A 17,098-nucleotide genomic window follows, 5' to 3' on the forward strand; every position below is an offset into this window, starting at 1 on the left:
TTCATGCATGAATTTATACATGAATTCATGATAATTCATGTACCCTTACCGTAAAGTGTTACCGAACCGGATAATTCCAAGGGGACGAGTTTCTGGCAGTGATAAAGAGGACAGGTGACAACAAGGAAGTTTGTTAATGAGTAACCTTATTTGTTAATGAGTAACAAATGATTTGTTAGTGTTCAGCTCTGCCTATAAGTATGTTATGACAACATTGAGAACATTGTAGAAGGAGGATGTTTCTGGGGCTTTGCAAAAGAGCAAGAGATTCATCGTAGACTGTTAAAGTGTGTGGAGGATGGCGAAGTGTAAAACAGACTGCATCGAAAGGCCTCTGTCTCTGGCCTTTGAAAAACTCGGTCGAGTTGTTGGTAGATATCCATATGTGTTTATTTTATCAGCTTTATGTGTGGCTGCTGCACTTGGAGCTGGTTTCATCTTTCTTCACGAGAGAGAGGCAAATGACATTGAAGACCAGTTTACGCCTGTCAATGGACCGGCCAAGTTGGAGAGGGCATTTGTGGTGGAAAATTTCCCACAATCTGAAGAGTTTTCTCAGCTGCGGCTTTCGTCTGAAGGCTCTTATGCCTCTTTGATCTTCACAGGTTTGCAAGGAGAAAATATATTAACTGAAGCAGCTTTTAATGACATTATAGCGCTAGATGGACAAGTGAAAAGTATGATGACAGGAAACACTTTTGAAAACATCTGTGCCAAAACAAAGGGAAGGTGCATGTCAAATGCAATTTTAGACATTATAAATTATATTGCTACTGAAATTGTTTCTTTAAACATTTCATATCCGATGAATAATGACATGTTTTTGGGAACAACCATCGGTGGCGCAGAGCTAAAGCCGGATAGCTCAGAGCTGACCAGTGCAAAAGCGGTCAGGCTTTTTTATTTCTTAGACGAGAAGAAGACAAAAGAAAACCTTTACTGGCTTGATGGCTTTCTAAAACTCCTCTCAAACTATACAGAACAGAAAACAGTAAGTAAACATGAGTGAGTTATATCTACAAGCATAGTGATACCTAGTGACCATTGAGTGTGTAAATGTTAATTAATCTAACCATCTCCATTAACTGTAAGTCAAGTACCAAAAGTTATTTGGTCAACAGTTCCAATATTTTGAGAAAATGAACTAAATCTATGTACATTTGCTTAATTTTTCTCCAGGCTATTCATGTCCTGTCATGATTTGCCCTAACTATTTCTTCACTGTGCTTCAACACAATGCAACAAATTCACGTGTATACAGTAACTATACTGAACAGTGTTTTGTGTTGAATTTCTACAGGTCCATGTGTCTTACTTTACCTCAATATCAAGACAGAATGAGCTTGAGACCAATTCAGACTCTGTGATCCCCCTCTTCTCTGTTACGTATTTCCTGGCCATAACCATTTCTATTCTGTCTTGTTTAAGGTATTATAAAGAATTAAAAATCACATTAGCACATTTCTATCACTAGCTATGTTATTTATCTCTTGTCCCTTCCTCAGGTTAGACCCTGTCAGGACGAAGGTGTGGGTGGCTACGTTCGGAGTGGTCTCCGCTGGGATGGCCGTGTTGGCCAGCTTTGGTCTGCTGCTGTTCTGTGGGATGCCGTTTGCCATGACCGTGGCCTCAGCCCCCTTTCTGATTCTGGGTAAATGTGATTTATTTCATCACCTAGTAGGTGTCTCACAGCTGATGTTCACAGGCTCACCGTCTCTGCTTTCCTCCAGGTGTTGGCGTTGATGACATGTTCATTATGATCTCCTGCTGGCAGAAGACTGAAGTTCAAAAAGACGTTGAGCTTCGTTTAGCAGAAACGTACAAAGAGGCCGGCGTGTCCATCACTATCACCACGCTGACAGATGTGCTGGCTTTCTACATCGGCCTCATGACGCCCTTCCGCTCAGTTCAGTCCTTCTGCATGTACACCAGCACAGCTCTTCTGTTCTGCTACATCTTCAACATCACCTTCTTTGGCGCGTGTCTCGCACTGAACGGACGGAGAGAGAAAGGCAACAGACACTGGCTGACCTGCATGAAAGTCCCAGAAGCCACTGGTGATGGTGGAGGTTGTTGTGTTGGTGGGGCGTATGATAAAAACACACATAAGGAATTAGAAATGCCAGTGGATTCATTCTTTAAAAACTATTACGGTCCTTTCTTAACAAGAGTGTGGGTTAAGGCGCTCGTGTGTCTGATCTATGCTGGGTATTTGGCAGTCAGTATCTATGGATGCTTCCAAATGCAGGAAGGTCTAGATTTAAGAAATTTAGCAGCAGACGGCTCATATGTTGGTAGTTACTATGACAAAGAAGATGAATTCTTCTCTGCCTTTGGTCCCAATGTCATGTTAGTTATAAAGGATGAAGACTTTCAGTACTGGAACCCAACTGCTCGCAAAAGTCTTGACTTGTGTTTGGAAAATTTCCAAAATCTGACAATGGTAGATTCAGGGATTTCACCGATCTCTTGGCTGAGTGTGTACATGCAGTTTGGACTGAATACAAGTTTAAATTTAGACAGTGAAATGGAATTCAAAAGCAATTTAACTGCATTTCTTAATCTGTCTGGTTTTAGTCAAGATGTTAATTTCACTAACAATCAAATCCATGCGTCACGTATGTTCATTCAGTCTGTGAACATCAGCACAGCGATCGATGAGAAGAACATGCTGAATGCATTTAGAGAAACCGCAGAAAAGTGTGTCGTTGATCTGATAGTGTATCACCCTGCATTCATCTATTTCGACCAATATGCCGTCATAATCACTAATACAATCCAAAACTTAGCAGTTGCTACATGTGCAATGTTAGTAATTTCACTCCTGTTGATCCCAAACCCTCTTTGTTCTCTCTGGGTGACATTTGCCATTGCATCTGTCATTGTGGGAGTGGCCGGTTTCATGGCATTATGGGATGTTAGTTTAGACTCTGTGTCTATGATTAATCTTGTAATTTGTATCGGGTTTTCTGTCGACTTCTCTGCTCACATATGCTATGCTTTTGTGTCAAGTGAAAAGTCCTCAGCGAATGAGAAAGCCATGGATGCCATCACTAAACTGGGCTATCCCATCATCCAGGGAGCGGTGTCCACTATCGCAGGTGTGGTGGTGCTCGCGGCTGCTGAAAGCTACATCTTCAATACCTTCTTCAAAATCATGTTCTTAGTCATTCTGTTTGGGGCCGTCCATGGCATTATATTCATACCGGTGTTCCTGACCTTCCTCGGCACTTGCAGTAACCGTCATGAAAAAAACAAAGAAAATCTTCCAGAGCCCAGAGACACAAACGAGCTGCGAGTAAATGCAGTCGTGATTCAGAATGAATGTCCTGATGATCCTGACTGTTACTGAGATTACTTTTCTGAAAAATTTCACCAGTAGAATTTATTAATCAAGGTTAATTTCTGAATATACTATAGTGCTCTAGTTTCCCAGTTTACGGCCTGAGAAAGTCCGATAGGTACAGTGACTCTACATAGTGGTTTACAAAATGGATGGATGAACATTTTTCTTTTTGTTTGAGCTTAGCTCTATAGGACACTTTGATTTGACCATGCAAGTAAATAGCAATTATTCTGTTCTGTTCTTATGTATACACTGCATCTCACATGTTTTTGTGTATTTATATTTTAATCAAGATTACTCTCTCCTGGATGCCATGACATGTGAGCAGAGGCAATATTTCCTGGTCAACATTTCCTTGTTCCTGATCCTGGTAGAATGTAAATCAGTGCTAATGCAAATAAAATAAAAATTAATTCATCCAATTAAAAAAAAAAAGGGTAATGGTTCTATATTTTATAACTTGAGCCAATGAAAAATAAATAAGTCATACGTGTGCTTACTGGAGCTCCCCTGTTAGCTATACATAATAAAACGTGTTTACAGCAAAATCACAACTATAGTGTCTAACGTCTTTACACCTTCAACAATTCAACAGTTTACTCTACATTAGTTCAAAACATGCGATTTTAGCACAAGGAACCGTGTTTACTCACATTTGAAAGCACCCGCGTCGCTGATCTCTGCGATGTTTGATAATGACGTATCCTCTCGCGTGGCCTCCTGGATAGAAAAGTATCCATTGGTTGAGCACTCGAAAATCTGTCCGGAAGCAGTAAGCCATCCGGGAACTTCTCACCTACTCTTTTATGAATACTGATGTTTCGAACATACTTTTTCTTTCACGTACTGTTTTCGCCTACTATATAGTAGGTAAGTAGGCATATTTGAACGCACTATGAGTATACGTACGTCTGAATCTCGCGAGAATTAGTACGTCACCCAGGTAATTCTCACCTACTCTTTTATGAATGCAGAGGATTCGTACATACTTTTTCGCTCGCCTACTCTTTTCCCGCGGTTTCGAACGCAGCAAGTGACTGCATTTTTTGTATATTGTGTACATACATTATTTGAAATTTCATAGGTGGGACATGAAATGTCCTCCAATTCTGGAATGACCCAAATATCGTCATCAACGAACCTTTATCACCTGACGAAAACAAGAAGAGGCGCAACGTAAATCCTGGTCATGTGATGATGACTATAATTAAATGTATAATGCAATATTGTTGATGAATAAAAACTAGACTAATTGTGGTTTACAAAATAAAAACTATGCTAAAATGTCTCTTCATTTTCGTTGACCAAAATGAGACGAGACGAAATGTTATAACGTCACGACAAATGAGAGAGTTGTGCGTGAGCCCATACATTTAAGCTTTGTCGGCTTTGAATTCTGGTTTGTGATCTGGTCACCCGATTATCAGCGAATTTAACAGTATTCCATTAGTTATTCCATACAGAAAGCTTGAATTGTCTACTTTTAAACAAAACAATTCAAAATGAAAAGAAACCGACTAGCCTACTCTGCTTATGTAGGCTAATCCGTATGAAGTGTGCATTTCTCTCTATAGGCGCGTTCACTGCGAAGATGTCAGCATCGTCAACTTAATCTTTGCAGCCCGACACTGACACAGAAAACACTAGTTTATTAATAAACAATTAAAATGTCTCACTTATATATTTGACACATTCATAATCATTACTTTTGCCTGTTCTTTGTGACCGCTGTTATGTGTGTTTTTGGCAGCGTCACCCTCTGGTTAGCGTCACCACCGCATTAGCACCGAAAACATGGAGATTTTATTTTAGAGAATAATCGCACAACCTATTAGATATTCTATAATTAACCCTATGAGGTCGGCAATCACGCCGGCGTGATCTGCTTGCTTTTTTCCTTATCAGTGCAAAGCAGACTCTAAATATTCTGTTAACTTTGATGTTACAAACCAGTTTCATACATCAATCGATCCTGTTAAGTGTGTATTATTTTTGTGTATACTCACAATAAAAACAAAGTGTTGTGCTTTTTGCCAAATAAAGAAAAATAAACACGAAGCGAGTTCTGCCTTCTCTCTGTCAGTGAAGTCAATTCTGAAACGCGTCCGAAAATGAACCATAACTCAGCGAATACTCACAGGCATACAGACACACAGGCATGAAGCTTGAATTCTCTTCTTTTAAATGAAGTAATTTATATAAAGAACAAATATTCGCAGTTTATGTAATATGTTTGAAAAGTTTGAAAAATATGTTGTCGTTCTCATCTCAGCTCATTATTTTTAATTTGACCCCGCCCACGAAGAGCGCGCGCTATTTAAACGCAAATGACTGAGGCAATCCACGCAAACCTGTGAACGCCCACATATCAGCTCGAGAAAACACAAGTTTAATCAGATCATTGTACTTGTTTACACCGTCTCGCGGTGCTGTGAGGAATAATAATAATGGAAAATGTACCTCAGAAGTGCTGGTATTTCGAGGAGCAAGGATCCGACTGAGCTGAGGAATACTGTAGTAAGTTTTTTTTTTCATTCTCAAGTGAATCGCGTTTCTGTGTGTGAATGAATGAACGGCAGAGATGCGCGCTGTTTACCACAACTCGCAAAAAGACGGTTTAAATTTGAATCGCGTTTCTGTGTGTGAATGAATGTTTCGCTTTTAGCAAACTGTATTGCTATACTGAGTAAAAATCGACTGAAATATGTGACCCGTCACGGAAACCAGGGACACAAGTCGGCAGCACAACTTTCGAGCAAAATGAAAAAGAAGCGTTTTTTTTCAAAATTGGTGATTTTCGTTTTTTTGCAGAATCTGTTAGTTGAGATCACGAAGAAGCCTCTCCATGTTTGAGATAGCAGTATTGGTATATTTAAAAGCGTACATTTTGATGTTGAAATCAGCTTGTTTTTTGGAGATTCTAGCACGCAGTAGGGGCGTGTCATTGTCGGTGTGTATTTACATACTGAAGCCGGCGTGGCTACTTATTATGCAGCGCTCTGGCCGGCTCTATTCTATACTCTTTGGCTCTATCTGATTTTAAAAAATCAATGAAGATGGACGCCAATAACATTACGATGTCCAGCAATCGATTTAAATAGTAGGTTACATGGGGTTTAATTTGTCGTTTAATGAGATGTAGCCTAATATATGTTGTCAGTGTCAAATACAATCCGCCTATACAATTACGTGTATATGAATGGTACAGTGGTAGAGCGTTCGCTAGCCGTGTCAGAGGTTGAGAGTTCGAATCCGCCCTGGTATAGGTTTTTTTTTTCTCGTATAGTTTTTTTCTCTCATCAAAACGATTATGTTCATCAGTGGTTGTATATCAAGCAGGGACACGCAAACGTTTGAATTATTTTGTTATTTCAACAGAACGAATATAGAGAGTATCCGCAAGCAACGCAACGGATTGAAGCGCGCGTCGAGTGTGTGCGCGAGCCGCACGAGTAAACACACACTGTATCTGCACCACTGATCGCCGCGGCAACGAGCACTTTGATCACTTGATTTAAAAAAACACATTTCAGCGCTAGTATCTTATTTAAAAAACGAACGAAATGAATGCTCTGCCAGTTAACTGGAGATGTTTTATTTAGAGAATTTGTAGAATTGGTACATTCAGGGGGGAGGAGGAGACGGGGGAGCTTTATAGGGGGTATGACTTATCTAAATGAGATGTAAATGAGCCCTATTGTCATTCCCAGAAGGGTGAGAACTCGCCAATCTTTAGAAGCAGATTTCTACCATTTCAGTTTTTTTGAGTGCCTACCTTCAAATGGCCATAACTTCTCCAAATATTATCAGATTTCCATGTGTTACACATCGTTGGAAAGCTTGAATACTACACTTTCAGAATATGTGAATAACTCAAAATGCCCCAGAACCGACTTGTGTCCCTACTTTCCGTGACTGGTCACATATGTTGAAATAAAATGTATTTGTATAAGTGTGAAATGTCTTCATCCCAGGTACAGTGGCATATATTTCAGCATGTCATATGAATATAATTTCATGGATTTTATTTTTTCATCGAAAACTAGCATGTTAGCGTTTACTAGCTACCAGATTGATAACTACTAGCATTACTTGATTCATGAAGATAAATGGAGGACCAGATAGCTTCCGTAACATAGCCAGGCAGACAACAAATTTGAAAAACTAGAGATAGTATGCAAGCAATATACGTCCTAGTCCAACAGCATGACGTCCAAGTCAGCATTGGTCGGGCACCCCTCCTCCTCCTTTAGCTCACGCCAGCGAGTGAACGCTGGAGCAATATTGATCCTCGTCCGGCCTTTGATTTTGTCATTCTCCCTTTTTCTCTTCCTAGTCTCCTCCGACAAAACCTTTGCCTTCTTCGGTTTCGTTGCTGCTTCGGCATTGACAACAACATTTTACTAGTTAATACATTATGTATGTGTAAGGCATGTACGTATGCCTAAGACATTATTATTGTTATTAATATTTTTATTATTACATATATGGGGATATATAACTATATATGTAGGTGTGTGTATGTGAGTGTGTATATATGTATGTATGGTTGTATATGTTGGTAGGTCTATATATGTATGTATGTATGTATGTATGTATGTCGCAATTACTTTAGATTACCTTTAACCGTCGCTATATGATTTGTATAAAGGGCTTTAAAGGCATGAACCACACATATATCTAGCTTATAAGTATGTCATCAATTATTATTTATTATTATTATTATATATTTTTAAATGTAGCCCATATTATATATATGTATACCTTATATTTATATATATATATGTATATATATATATTTTTTTTTTTTTCTCCCTTTCCTTCTCCTTTCTACTCTTCTCACCTTATACCTTGGTCTCCTGTCCATACTCTCTACTCTTTCTTTCTCCCCCTCGACAAGGTCATGACAGGACCCAACGGGTCTGTAGACCGGGAAGGGACTGGACAATATATGACACCTGGCTTGAAATGCATACCCTAAAGGCAACTTCCACGATTTCAATGCTTGTTTGTGGAAATTGGCAAGTTTGATGGCCAATTTGTTAGTTTGGTGACCAATTTGTTACATTTAATATTACGACCCAACAAAAAATTTCAAAGCATCACAAATGTCCAGGGAGAACCAAGAACCAGGGAGCATTACCACTTAATTGTAAACACTTTGATAAAGGTTGTGAAATCTTGAGAACTAATGCGTGGAGTAGTTTCTGTTCATTGTTTTTCTCTTATCATGTTGTGTGAGAAAGGAAAATATCCTGTTGTGCCTGTCGTTTCTGCAGGTAAGATATTTTGTTTAAATTTGTTTTCTCTTTGTAAATGTGTGTTTTTGATGCAACCTCTTGTCAGATTCTATTGTCTTGAAGCCTTTAAGTGTCCTTATGTGGATGATTGGAATTTTTTACTTGTTTTTTAAATTAATGATTTTTTTTTTATAGCATAAAATAAAGTGTTTCTATTTTTATACTGGACTTATGTCTTTTGCCCTTATTGAAGAAGTGAATCTGCATTAACTAATGCAGGTTTTTAGTTCTATCAAATATTTCTCTGGATGGAGGCGTTGCCGGGGTGTTGTACTCAATTATTTCTTTAAAGACTAGAATTTACTTGTGTATCCACATCCTAGTTACGGTCTCTTAATATTGAAAATGGCCCAATAGTTAAGCATGCAGTTCGTCCCCTTGGAATTATAAGGTTCTATCTGCGTTCTGAGCAGTTTTGAGATATTGAGCTTCAAAGTTTTTGCATTACATATAGGAAAATGTATATGGGGAACAAGTTTCTTTCAAACAAGAAAATAACAGGGACCCTAAATGTATTCTAAATATACAATATCAAAATCCTCTCAAATTTGTAAATGGGGATTTTTGGAATGGGTCAAATGCAGATAGAACCTTCTAATTCTAAAAAAAACACTTTTCGCTTAGAATTATAAGGTTCTGTCTGCCAAAACATTATTTGAACACTAAATATAAAATTATTAATGTTGTAACAATGTCTCAACATGTGTTAGAAAGTAAAATTTGATCCTTTCTATGACATTTATTCCATATTTTTAGCACTTCCATGTATTTAGGACATTTCAAATTAAGCAAGGTAGGTCTAAATATTTTGTCCAGTGCAGATGTTAATTTTTGGTACCAATTTGGTGGGTAATTAAACACATTATTGCAGAAATTGTTACTTTAATCTTTCTTTTGTTTAGACAAAAAGCAGCTATTGTAATACATCTGAGCAGGACTTTATTCCACCTAAAGTGGGCCAGGTAAAATGGCTTTCTCTCTAGACATCAGTATGGCTGAAATAACATGCTAACGTTTATTGTTGTAATTAAGACCCCATCAATTAAATTGTTGACTCTTTCACCTTTAAGGCTTAATATTGTAAAAAAATTAAGACATTTTAAGACTTTAAAAACTGCAAGAAAACAGACATGCATCAGCAAATTAATTCATAAAGTTTAATAATCATTGAAAAATGATTCACTGACTATATAATCACAAAAAAGGTCTCATTTTTTAATTTTTTCAAGGTCTCAAAAACTCATTTTTTAAAACACAGAACTATAATACTCTCTGTGACTCATTTTTTAAAACATAGACTTATACTCTCTATGACTCATTTTTTGATTGGTCCTCTTCTGTCCATTCGAAGTGCTGATTGGCTCACGCAGATAGACCTTATAGAGCCAAGTTAGAGTTCGACTTTGTAGATAGAACCTTTTTGTTTTTTCAATAAAAAGTCCCAAAATGTACACAACTTTAAAAAAAACATCACATAATGTAAATAAGTTGTCACAGAATAAGAATATGTGAATAACTCAATTTTGACAAAAATGTCAGATAGAACCTTATAATTCCAAGGGGACGAGTTTCTGGCAGTGATAAAGAGGACGGGTGACAACAAGGAAGTTTGTTAATGAGTAACCTTATTTGTTAATGAGTAACAAATGATTTGTTAGTGTTCAGCTCTGCCTATAAGTATGTTATGACAACATTGAGAACATTGTAAAAGGAGGATGTTTCTGGGGCTTTGCAAAAGAGCAAGAGATTCATCGTAGACTGTTAAAGTGTGTGGAGGATGGCGAAGTGTAAAACAGACTGCATCGAAAGGCCTCTGTCTCTGGCCTTTGAAAAACTCGGTCGAGTTGTTGGTAGATATCCATATGTGTTTATTTTATCAGCTTTATGTGTGGCTGCTGCACTTGGAGCTGGTTTCATCTTTCTTCACGAGAGAGAGGCAAATGACATTGAAGACCAGTTTACGCCTGTCAATGGACCGGCCAAGTGGGAGAGGGCATTTGTGGTGGAAAATTTCCCACAATCTGAAGAGTTTTCTCAGCTGCGGCTTTCGTCTGAAGGCTCTTATGCCTCTTTGATCTTCACAGGTTTGCAAGGAGAAAATATATTAACTGAAGCAGCTTTTAATGACATTATAGCGCTAGACGGACAAGTGAAAAGTATGATGACAGGAAACACTTTTGAAAACATCTGTGCCAAAACAAAGGGAAGGTGCATGTCAAATGCAATTTTAGACATTATAAATTATATTGCTACTGAAATTGTTTCTTTAAACATTTCATATCCGATGAATAATGACATGTTTTTGGGAACAACCATCGGTGGCGCAGAGCTAAAGCCGGATAGCTCAGAGCTGACCAGTGCAAAAGCGGTCAGGCTTTTTTATTTCTTAGACGAGAAGAAGACAAAAGAAAACCTTTACTGGCTTGATGGCTTTCTAAAACTCCTCTCAAACTATACAGAACAGAAAACAGTAAGTAAACATGAGTGAGTTATATCTACAAGCATAGTGATACCTAGTGACCATTGAGTGTGTCAATGTTAATTAATCTAACCATCTCCATTAACTGTAAGTCAAGTACCAAAAGTTATTTGGTCAACAGTCTCAATATTTTGAGAAAATGAACTAAATCTATGTACATTTGCTTAATTTTTCTCCAGGCTATTCATGTCCTGTCATGATTTGCCCTAACTATTTCTTCACTGTGCTTCAACACAATGCAACAAATTCACGTGTATACAGTAACTATACTGAACAGTGTTTTGTGTTGAATTTCTACAGGTCCATGTGTCTTACTTTACCTCAATATCAAGACAGAATGAGCTTGAGACCAATTCAGACTCTGTGATCCCCCTCTTCTCTGTTACGTATTTCCTGGCCATAACCATTTCTATTCTGTCTTGTTTAAGGTATTATAAAGAATTAAAAATCACATTAGCACATTTCTATCACTAGCTATGTTATTTATCTCTTGTCCCTTCCTCAGGTTAGACCCTGTCAGGACGAAGGTGTGGGTGGCTACGTTCGGAGTGGTCTCCGCTGGGATGGCCGTGTTGGCCAGCTTTGGTCTGCTGCTGTTCTGTGGGATGCCGTTTGCCATGACCGTGGCCTCGGCCCCCTTTCTCATTCTGGGTAAATGTGATTTATTTCATCACCTAGTAGGTGTCTCACAGCTGATGTTCACAGGCTCACCGTCTCTGCTTTCCTCCAGGTGTTGGCGTTGATGACATGTTCATTATGATCTCCTGCTGGCAGAAGACTGAAGTTCAAAAAGACGTTGAGCTTCGTTTAGCAGAAACGTACAAAGAGGCCGGCGTGTCCATCACTATCACCACGCTGACAGATGTGCTGGCTTTCTACATCGGCCTCATGACGCCCTTCCGCTCAGTTCAGTCCTTCTGCATGTACACCAGCACAGCTCTTCTGTTCTGCTACATCTTCAACATCACCTTCTTTGGCGCGTGTCTCGCACTGAACGGACGGAGAGAGAAAGGCAACAGACACTGGCTGACCTGCATGAAAGTCCCAGAAGCCACTGGTGATGGTGGAGGTTGTTGTGTTGGTGGGGCGTATGATAAAAACACACATAAGGAATTAGAAATGCCAGTGGATTCATTCTTTAAAAACTATTACGGCCCTTTCTTAACAAGAGTGTGGGTTAAGGCGCTCGTGTGTCTGATCTATGCTGGGTATTTGGCAGTCAGTATCTATGGATGCTTCCAAATGCAGGAAGGTCTAGATTTAAGAAATTTAGCAGCAGACGGCTCATATGTTGGTAGTTACTATGACAAAGAAGATGAATTCTTCTCTGCCTTTGGTCCCAATGTCATGTTAGTTATAAAGGATGAAGACTTTCAGTACTGGAACCCAACTGCTCGTGAAAGTCTTGACTTGTGTTTGGAAAATTTCCAAAATCTGACAATGGTAGATTCAGGGATTTCACCGATCTCTTGGCTGAGTGTGTACATGCAGTTTGGACTGAATACAAGTTTAAATTTAGACAGTGAAATGGAATTCAAAAGCAATTTAACTGCATTTCTTAATCTGTCTGGTTTTAGTCAAGATGTTAATTTCACTAACAATCAAATCCATGCGTCACGTATGTTCATTCAGTCTGTGAACATCAGCACAGCGATCGATGAGAAGAACATGCTGAATGCATTTAGAGAAACCGCAGAAAAGTGTGTCGTTGATCTGATAGTGTATCACCCTGCATTCATCTATTTCGACCAATATGCCGTCATAATCACTAATACAATCCAAAACTTAGCAGTTGCTACATGTGCAATGTTAGTAATTTCACTCCTGTTGATCCCAAACCCTCTTTGCTCTCTCTGGGTGACATTTGCCATTGCATCTGTCATTGTGGGAGTGGCCGGTTTCATGGCATTATGGGATGTTAGTTTAGACTCTGTGTCTATGATTAATCTTGTCATTTGTATCGGGTTTTCTGTCGACTTCTCTGCTCACATATGCTATGCTTTTGTGTCAAGTGAAAAGTCCTCAGCGAATGAGAAAGCCATGGATGCCATCACTAAACTGGGCTATCCCATCATCCAGGGAGCGGTGTCCACTATCGCAGGTGTGGTGGTGCTCGCGGCTGCTGAAAGCTACATCTTCAATACCTTCTTCAAAATCATGTTCTTAGTCATTCTGTTTGGGGCCGTCCATGGCATTATATTCATACCGGTGTTCCTGACCTTCCTCGGCACTTGCAGTAACCGTCATGAAAAAAACAAAGAAAATCTTCCAGAGCCCAGAGACACAAACGAGCTGCGAGTAAATGCAGTCGTGATTCAGAATGAATGTCCTGATGATCCTGACTGTTACTGAGATTACTTTTCTGAAAAATTTCACCAGTAGAATTTATTAATCAAGGTTAATTTCTGAATATACTATTGTGCTCTAGTTTCCCAGTTTACGGCCTGAGAAAGTCCGATAGGTACAGTGACTCTACATAGTGGTTTACAAAATGGATGGATGAACATTTTTCTTTTTGTTTGAGCTTAGCTCTATAGGACACTTTGATTTGACCATGCAAGTAAATAGCAATTATTCTGTTCTGTTCTTATGTATACACTGCATCTCACATGTTTTTGTGTATTTATATTTTAATCAAGATTACTCTCTCCTGGATGCCATGACATGTGAGCAGAGGCAATATTTCCTGGTCAACATTTCCTTGTTCCTGATCCTGGTAGAATGTAAATCAGTGCTAATGCAAATAAAATAAAAATTAATTCATCCAATTAAAAAAAAAAAGGGTAATGGTTCTATATTTTATAACTTGAGCCAATGAAAAATAAATAAGTCATACGTGTGCTTACTGGAGCTCCCCTGTTAGCTATACATAATAAAACGTGTTTACAGCAAAATCACAACTATAGTGTCTAACGTCTTTACACCTTCAACAATTCAACAGTTTACTCTACATTAGTTCAAAACATGCGATTTTAGCACAAGGAACCGTGTTTACTCACATTTGAAAGCACCCGCGTCGCTGATCTCTGCGATGTTTGATAATGACGTATCCTCTCGCGTGGCCTCCTGGATAGAAAAGTATCCATTGGTTGAGCACTCGAAAATCTGTCCGGAAGCAGTAAGCCATCCGGGAACTTCTCACCTACTCTTTTATGAATACTGATGTTTCGAACATACTTTTTCTTTCACGTACTGTTTTCGCCTACTATATAGTAGGTAAGTAGGCATATTTGAACGCACTATGAGTATACGTACGTCTGAATCTCGCGAGAATTAGTACGTCACCCAGGTAATTCTCACCTACTCTTTTATGAATGCAGAGGATTCGTACATACTTTTTCGCTCGCCTACTCTTTTCCCGCGGTTTCGAACGCAGCAAGTGACTGCATTTTTTGTATATTGTGTACATACATTATTTGAAATTTCATAGGTGGGACATGAAATGTCCTCCAATTCTGGAATGACCCAAATATCGTCATCAACGAACCTTTATCACCTGACGAAAACAAGAAGAGGCGCAACGTAAATCCTGGTCATGTGACGATGACTATAATTAAATGTATAATGCAATATTGTTGATGAATAAAAACTAGACTAATTGTGGTTTACAAAATAAAAACTATGCTAAAATGTCTCTTCATTTTCGTTGACCAAAATGAGACGAGACGAAATGTTATAACGTCACGACAAATGAGAGAGCTGTGCGTGAGCCCATACATTTAAGCTTTGTCGGCTTTGAATTCTGGTTTGTGATCTGGTCACCCGATTATCAGCGAATTTAACAGTATTCCATTAGTTATTCCATACAGAAAGCTTGAATTGTCTACTTTTAAACAAAATAATTCAAAATGAAAAGAAACCGACTAGCCTACTCTGCTTATGTAGGCTAATCCGTATGAAGTGTGCATTTCTCTCTATAGGCGCGTTCACTGCGAAGATGTCAGCATCGTCAACTTAATCTTTGCAGCCCGACACTGACACAGAAAACACTAGTTTATTAATAAACAATTAAAATGTCTCACTTATATATTTGACACATTCATAATCATTACTTTTGCCTGTTCTTTGTGACCGCTGTTATGTGTGTTTTTGGCAGCGTCACCCTCTGGTTAGCGTCACCACCGCATTAGCACCGAAAACATGGAGATTTTATTTTAGAGAATAATCGCACAACCTATTAGATATTCTATAATTAACCCTATGAGGTCGGCAATCACGCCGGCATGATCTGCTTGCTTTTTTCCTTATCAGTGCAAAGCAGACTCTAAATATTCTGTTAACTTTGATGTTACAAACCAGTTTCATACATCAATCGATCCTGTTAAGTGTGTATTATTTTTGTGTATACTCACAATAAAAACAAAGTGTTGTGCTTTTTGCCAAATAAAGAAAAATAAACACGAAGCGAGTTCTGCCTTCTCTCTGTCAGTGAAGTCAATTCTGAAACGCGTCCGAAAATGAACCATAACTCAGCGAATACTCACAGGCATACAGACACACAGGCATGAAGCTTGAATTCTCTTCTTTTAAATGAAGTAATTTATATAAAGAACAAATATTCGCAGTTTATGTAATATGTTTGAAAAGTTTGAAAAATATGTTGTCGTTCTCATCTCAGCTCATTATTTTTAATTTGACCCCGCCCACGAAGAGCGCGCGCTATTTAAACGCAAATGACAGAGGCAATCCACGCAAACCTGTTAACGCCCACATATCAGCTCGAGAAAACACAAGTTTAATCAGATCATTGTACTTGTTTACACCGTCTAATAATAATGGAAAATGTACCTCAGAAGTGCTGGTATTTCGAGGAGCAAGGATCCGACTGAGCTGAGGAATACTGTAGTAAGTTTTTTTTTCATTCTCAAGTGAATCGCGTTTCTGTGTGTGAATGAATGAACGGCAGAGATGCGCGCTGTTTACCACAACTCGCAAAAAGACGGTTTAAATTTGAATCGCGTTTCTGTGTGTGAATGAATGTTTCGCTTTTAGCTAACTGTATTGCTATACTGAGTAAAAATCGACTGAAATATGTTGAAATAAAATGTATTTGTATAAGCAATGTATTAAACTGCAAATTAACATTTATATTTCTTATAATAAAAACGAAAGACCTATGTTACAGACATATGAAAGACAACATTTCGTTGATTAGTTTTGGATAGATTATACATTTTTACTGTAAAATATCTGCCACCTCAAATAAGCTTTTGTTTGCCAATTTTTGCTCATATGTTAAATAAAGTATGTTTTGTCAAAAATAAAGTAATCAAATAATCAATCAAATCCTTAACTTTGAAATATGTATGATAAAATGTATACTTTAGTTTTTACAAAGAAAGATTACACTTGAATTGTTGTTGTAATTGTAACCTTTTTAATAAAAAAAAAATATTTACAAGGTAGATGTAAACAAACTATTAAAAGGTAAATATAAGCCTTTTCTTTAAATAATTTTTATTGTGTTTTATTAGTGATAAATTTGGGGAGAGGATAAATATTCCAAAACTGAAAATACAGTATGAGAATTAACTGCACAATTACTAGACATGTTTTCCTTGGATATTATAGGCCAATTTGTAAGCACAATTTGTGGAAAAATAAAAAACAATTGATGCTTCCAACTGTTGCTCTTGCATTCTTTCTTGTGGCTCAGTGACACACCTGAATGAATGGCTCATTAAGTATGTGGGCCCCATTGTCTCCTCAGGTGCAAACCACTAAATATGCATGATGGTATATGATTGTTGACGCCCACTCGCATATTGCCTTTCCAAACAGAAAGTGTCTTACAAAATTTAAATCAATGTATTTTTTATGTGAATGATTAGGCAGGATGATTTTCACATAATTCTGAAGAAAAAACTCTAGGCGACAACATCCATTAGTCAAAAGTCTTATTGACACATATTTAGTATGTGTTTTGTGGCCTTATTTCAGAAACTTAGCTTTTAGTTCTTTCAATAACCATGC

The 17,098-nt window shown here is 38.1% G+C and overlaps 2 protein-coding genes across 2 annotated transcripts; both read left to right on the forward strand.

Moving 5' to 3' along the window:
* Nucleotides 1-205: 205 nt before the first annotated feature.
* Nucleotides 206-3,773, forward strand: LOC307154134 (patched domain-containing protein 3-like). The gene is made up of 4 exons (XM_079898904.1): nucleotides 206-991; nucleotides 1,301-1,428; nucleotides 1,506-1,651; nucleotides 1,731-3,773. The coding sequence occupies exons 1-4, from the start codon at nucleotides 299-301 to the stop codon at nucleotides 3,350-3,352; spliced, it is 2,589 nt and encodes an 862-aa protein (XP_079755030.1). The 5' UTR covers nucleotides 206-298; the 3' UTR covers nucleotides 3,353-3,773.
* A 6,557-nt stretch (nucleotides 3,774-10,330) lies between these two features.
* On the forward strand, nucleotides 10,331-14,023 carry LOC307154131 (patched domain-containing protein 3-like). Its single transcript, XM_079898901.1, has 4 exons — nucleotides 10,331-11,116; nucleotides 11,426-11,553; nucleotides 11,631-11,776; nucleotides 11,856-14,023. The coding sequence occupies exons 1-4, from the start codon at nucleotides 10,424-10,426 to the stop codon at nucleotides 13,475-13,477; spliced, it is 2,589 nt and encodes an 862-aa protein (XP_079755027.1). The 5' UTR covers nucleotides 10,331-10,423; the 3' UTR covers nucleotides 13,478-14,023.
* The last annotated feature ends 3,075 nt before the right edge of the window (nucleotides 14,024-17,098 follow it).

The sequence above is a fragment of the Squalius cephalus genome, assembly GCF_949319135.1.
Source record: "Squalius cephalus genome assembly, contig: scaffold_75, whole genome shotgun sequence".
Taxonomy (NCBI): Eukaryota; Metazoa; Chordata; class Actinopteri; order Cypriniformes; family Leuciscidae; genus Squalius; species Squalius cephalus.

What these genes read in the sequence shown, in the direction of transcription:
- LOC307154134 (XM_079898904.1), top strand. Translation starts at nt 299, where the DNA reads ATGGCGAAGTGTAAAACAGACTGCATCGAAAGGCCTCTGTCTCTGGCC. An exon ending in TCTATTCTGTCTTGTTTAAG is followed by an intron (nt 1,429 to 1,505) that starts GTATTATAAAGA and finishes TCCCTTCCTCAG; the next exon opens with GTTAGACCCTGTCAGGACGA. An exon ending in AGCCCCCTTTCTGATTCTGG is followed by an intron (nt 1,652 to 1,730) that starts GTAAATGTGATT and finishes GCTTTCCTCCAG; the next exon opens with GTGTTGGCGTTGATGACATG.
- LOC307154131 (XM_079898901.1), top strand. Translation starts at nt 10,424, where the DNA reads ATGGCGAAGTGTAAAACAGACTGCATCGAAAGGCCTCTGTCTCTGGCC. An exon ending in TCTATTCTGTCTTGTTTAAG is followed by an intron (nt 11,554 to 11,630) that starts GTATTATAAAGA and finishes TCCCTTCCTCAG; the next exon opens with GTTAGACCCTGTCAGGACGA. An exon ending in GGCCCCCTTTCTCATTCTGG is followed by an intron (nt 11,777 to 11,855) that starts GTAAATGTGATT and finishes GCTTTCCTCCAG; the next exon opens with GTGTTGGCGTTGATGACATG.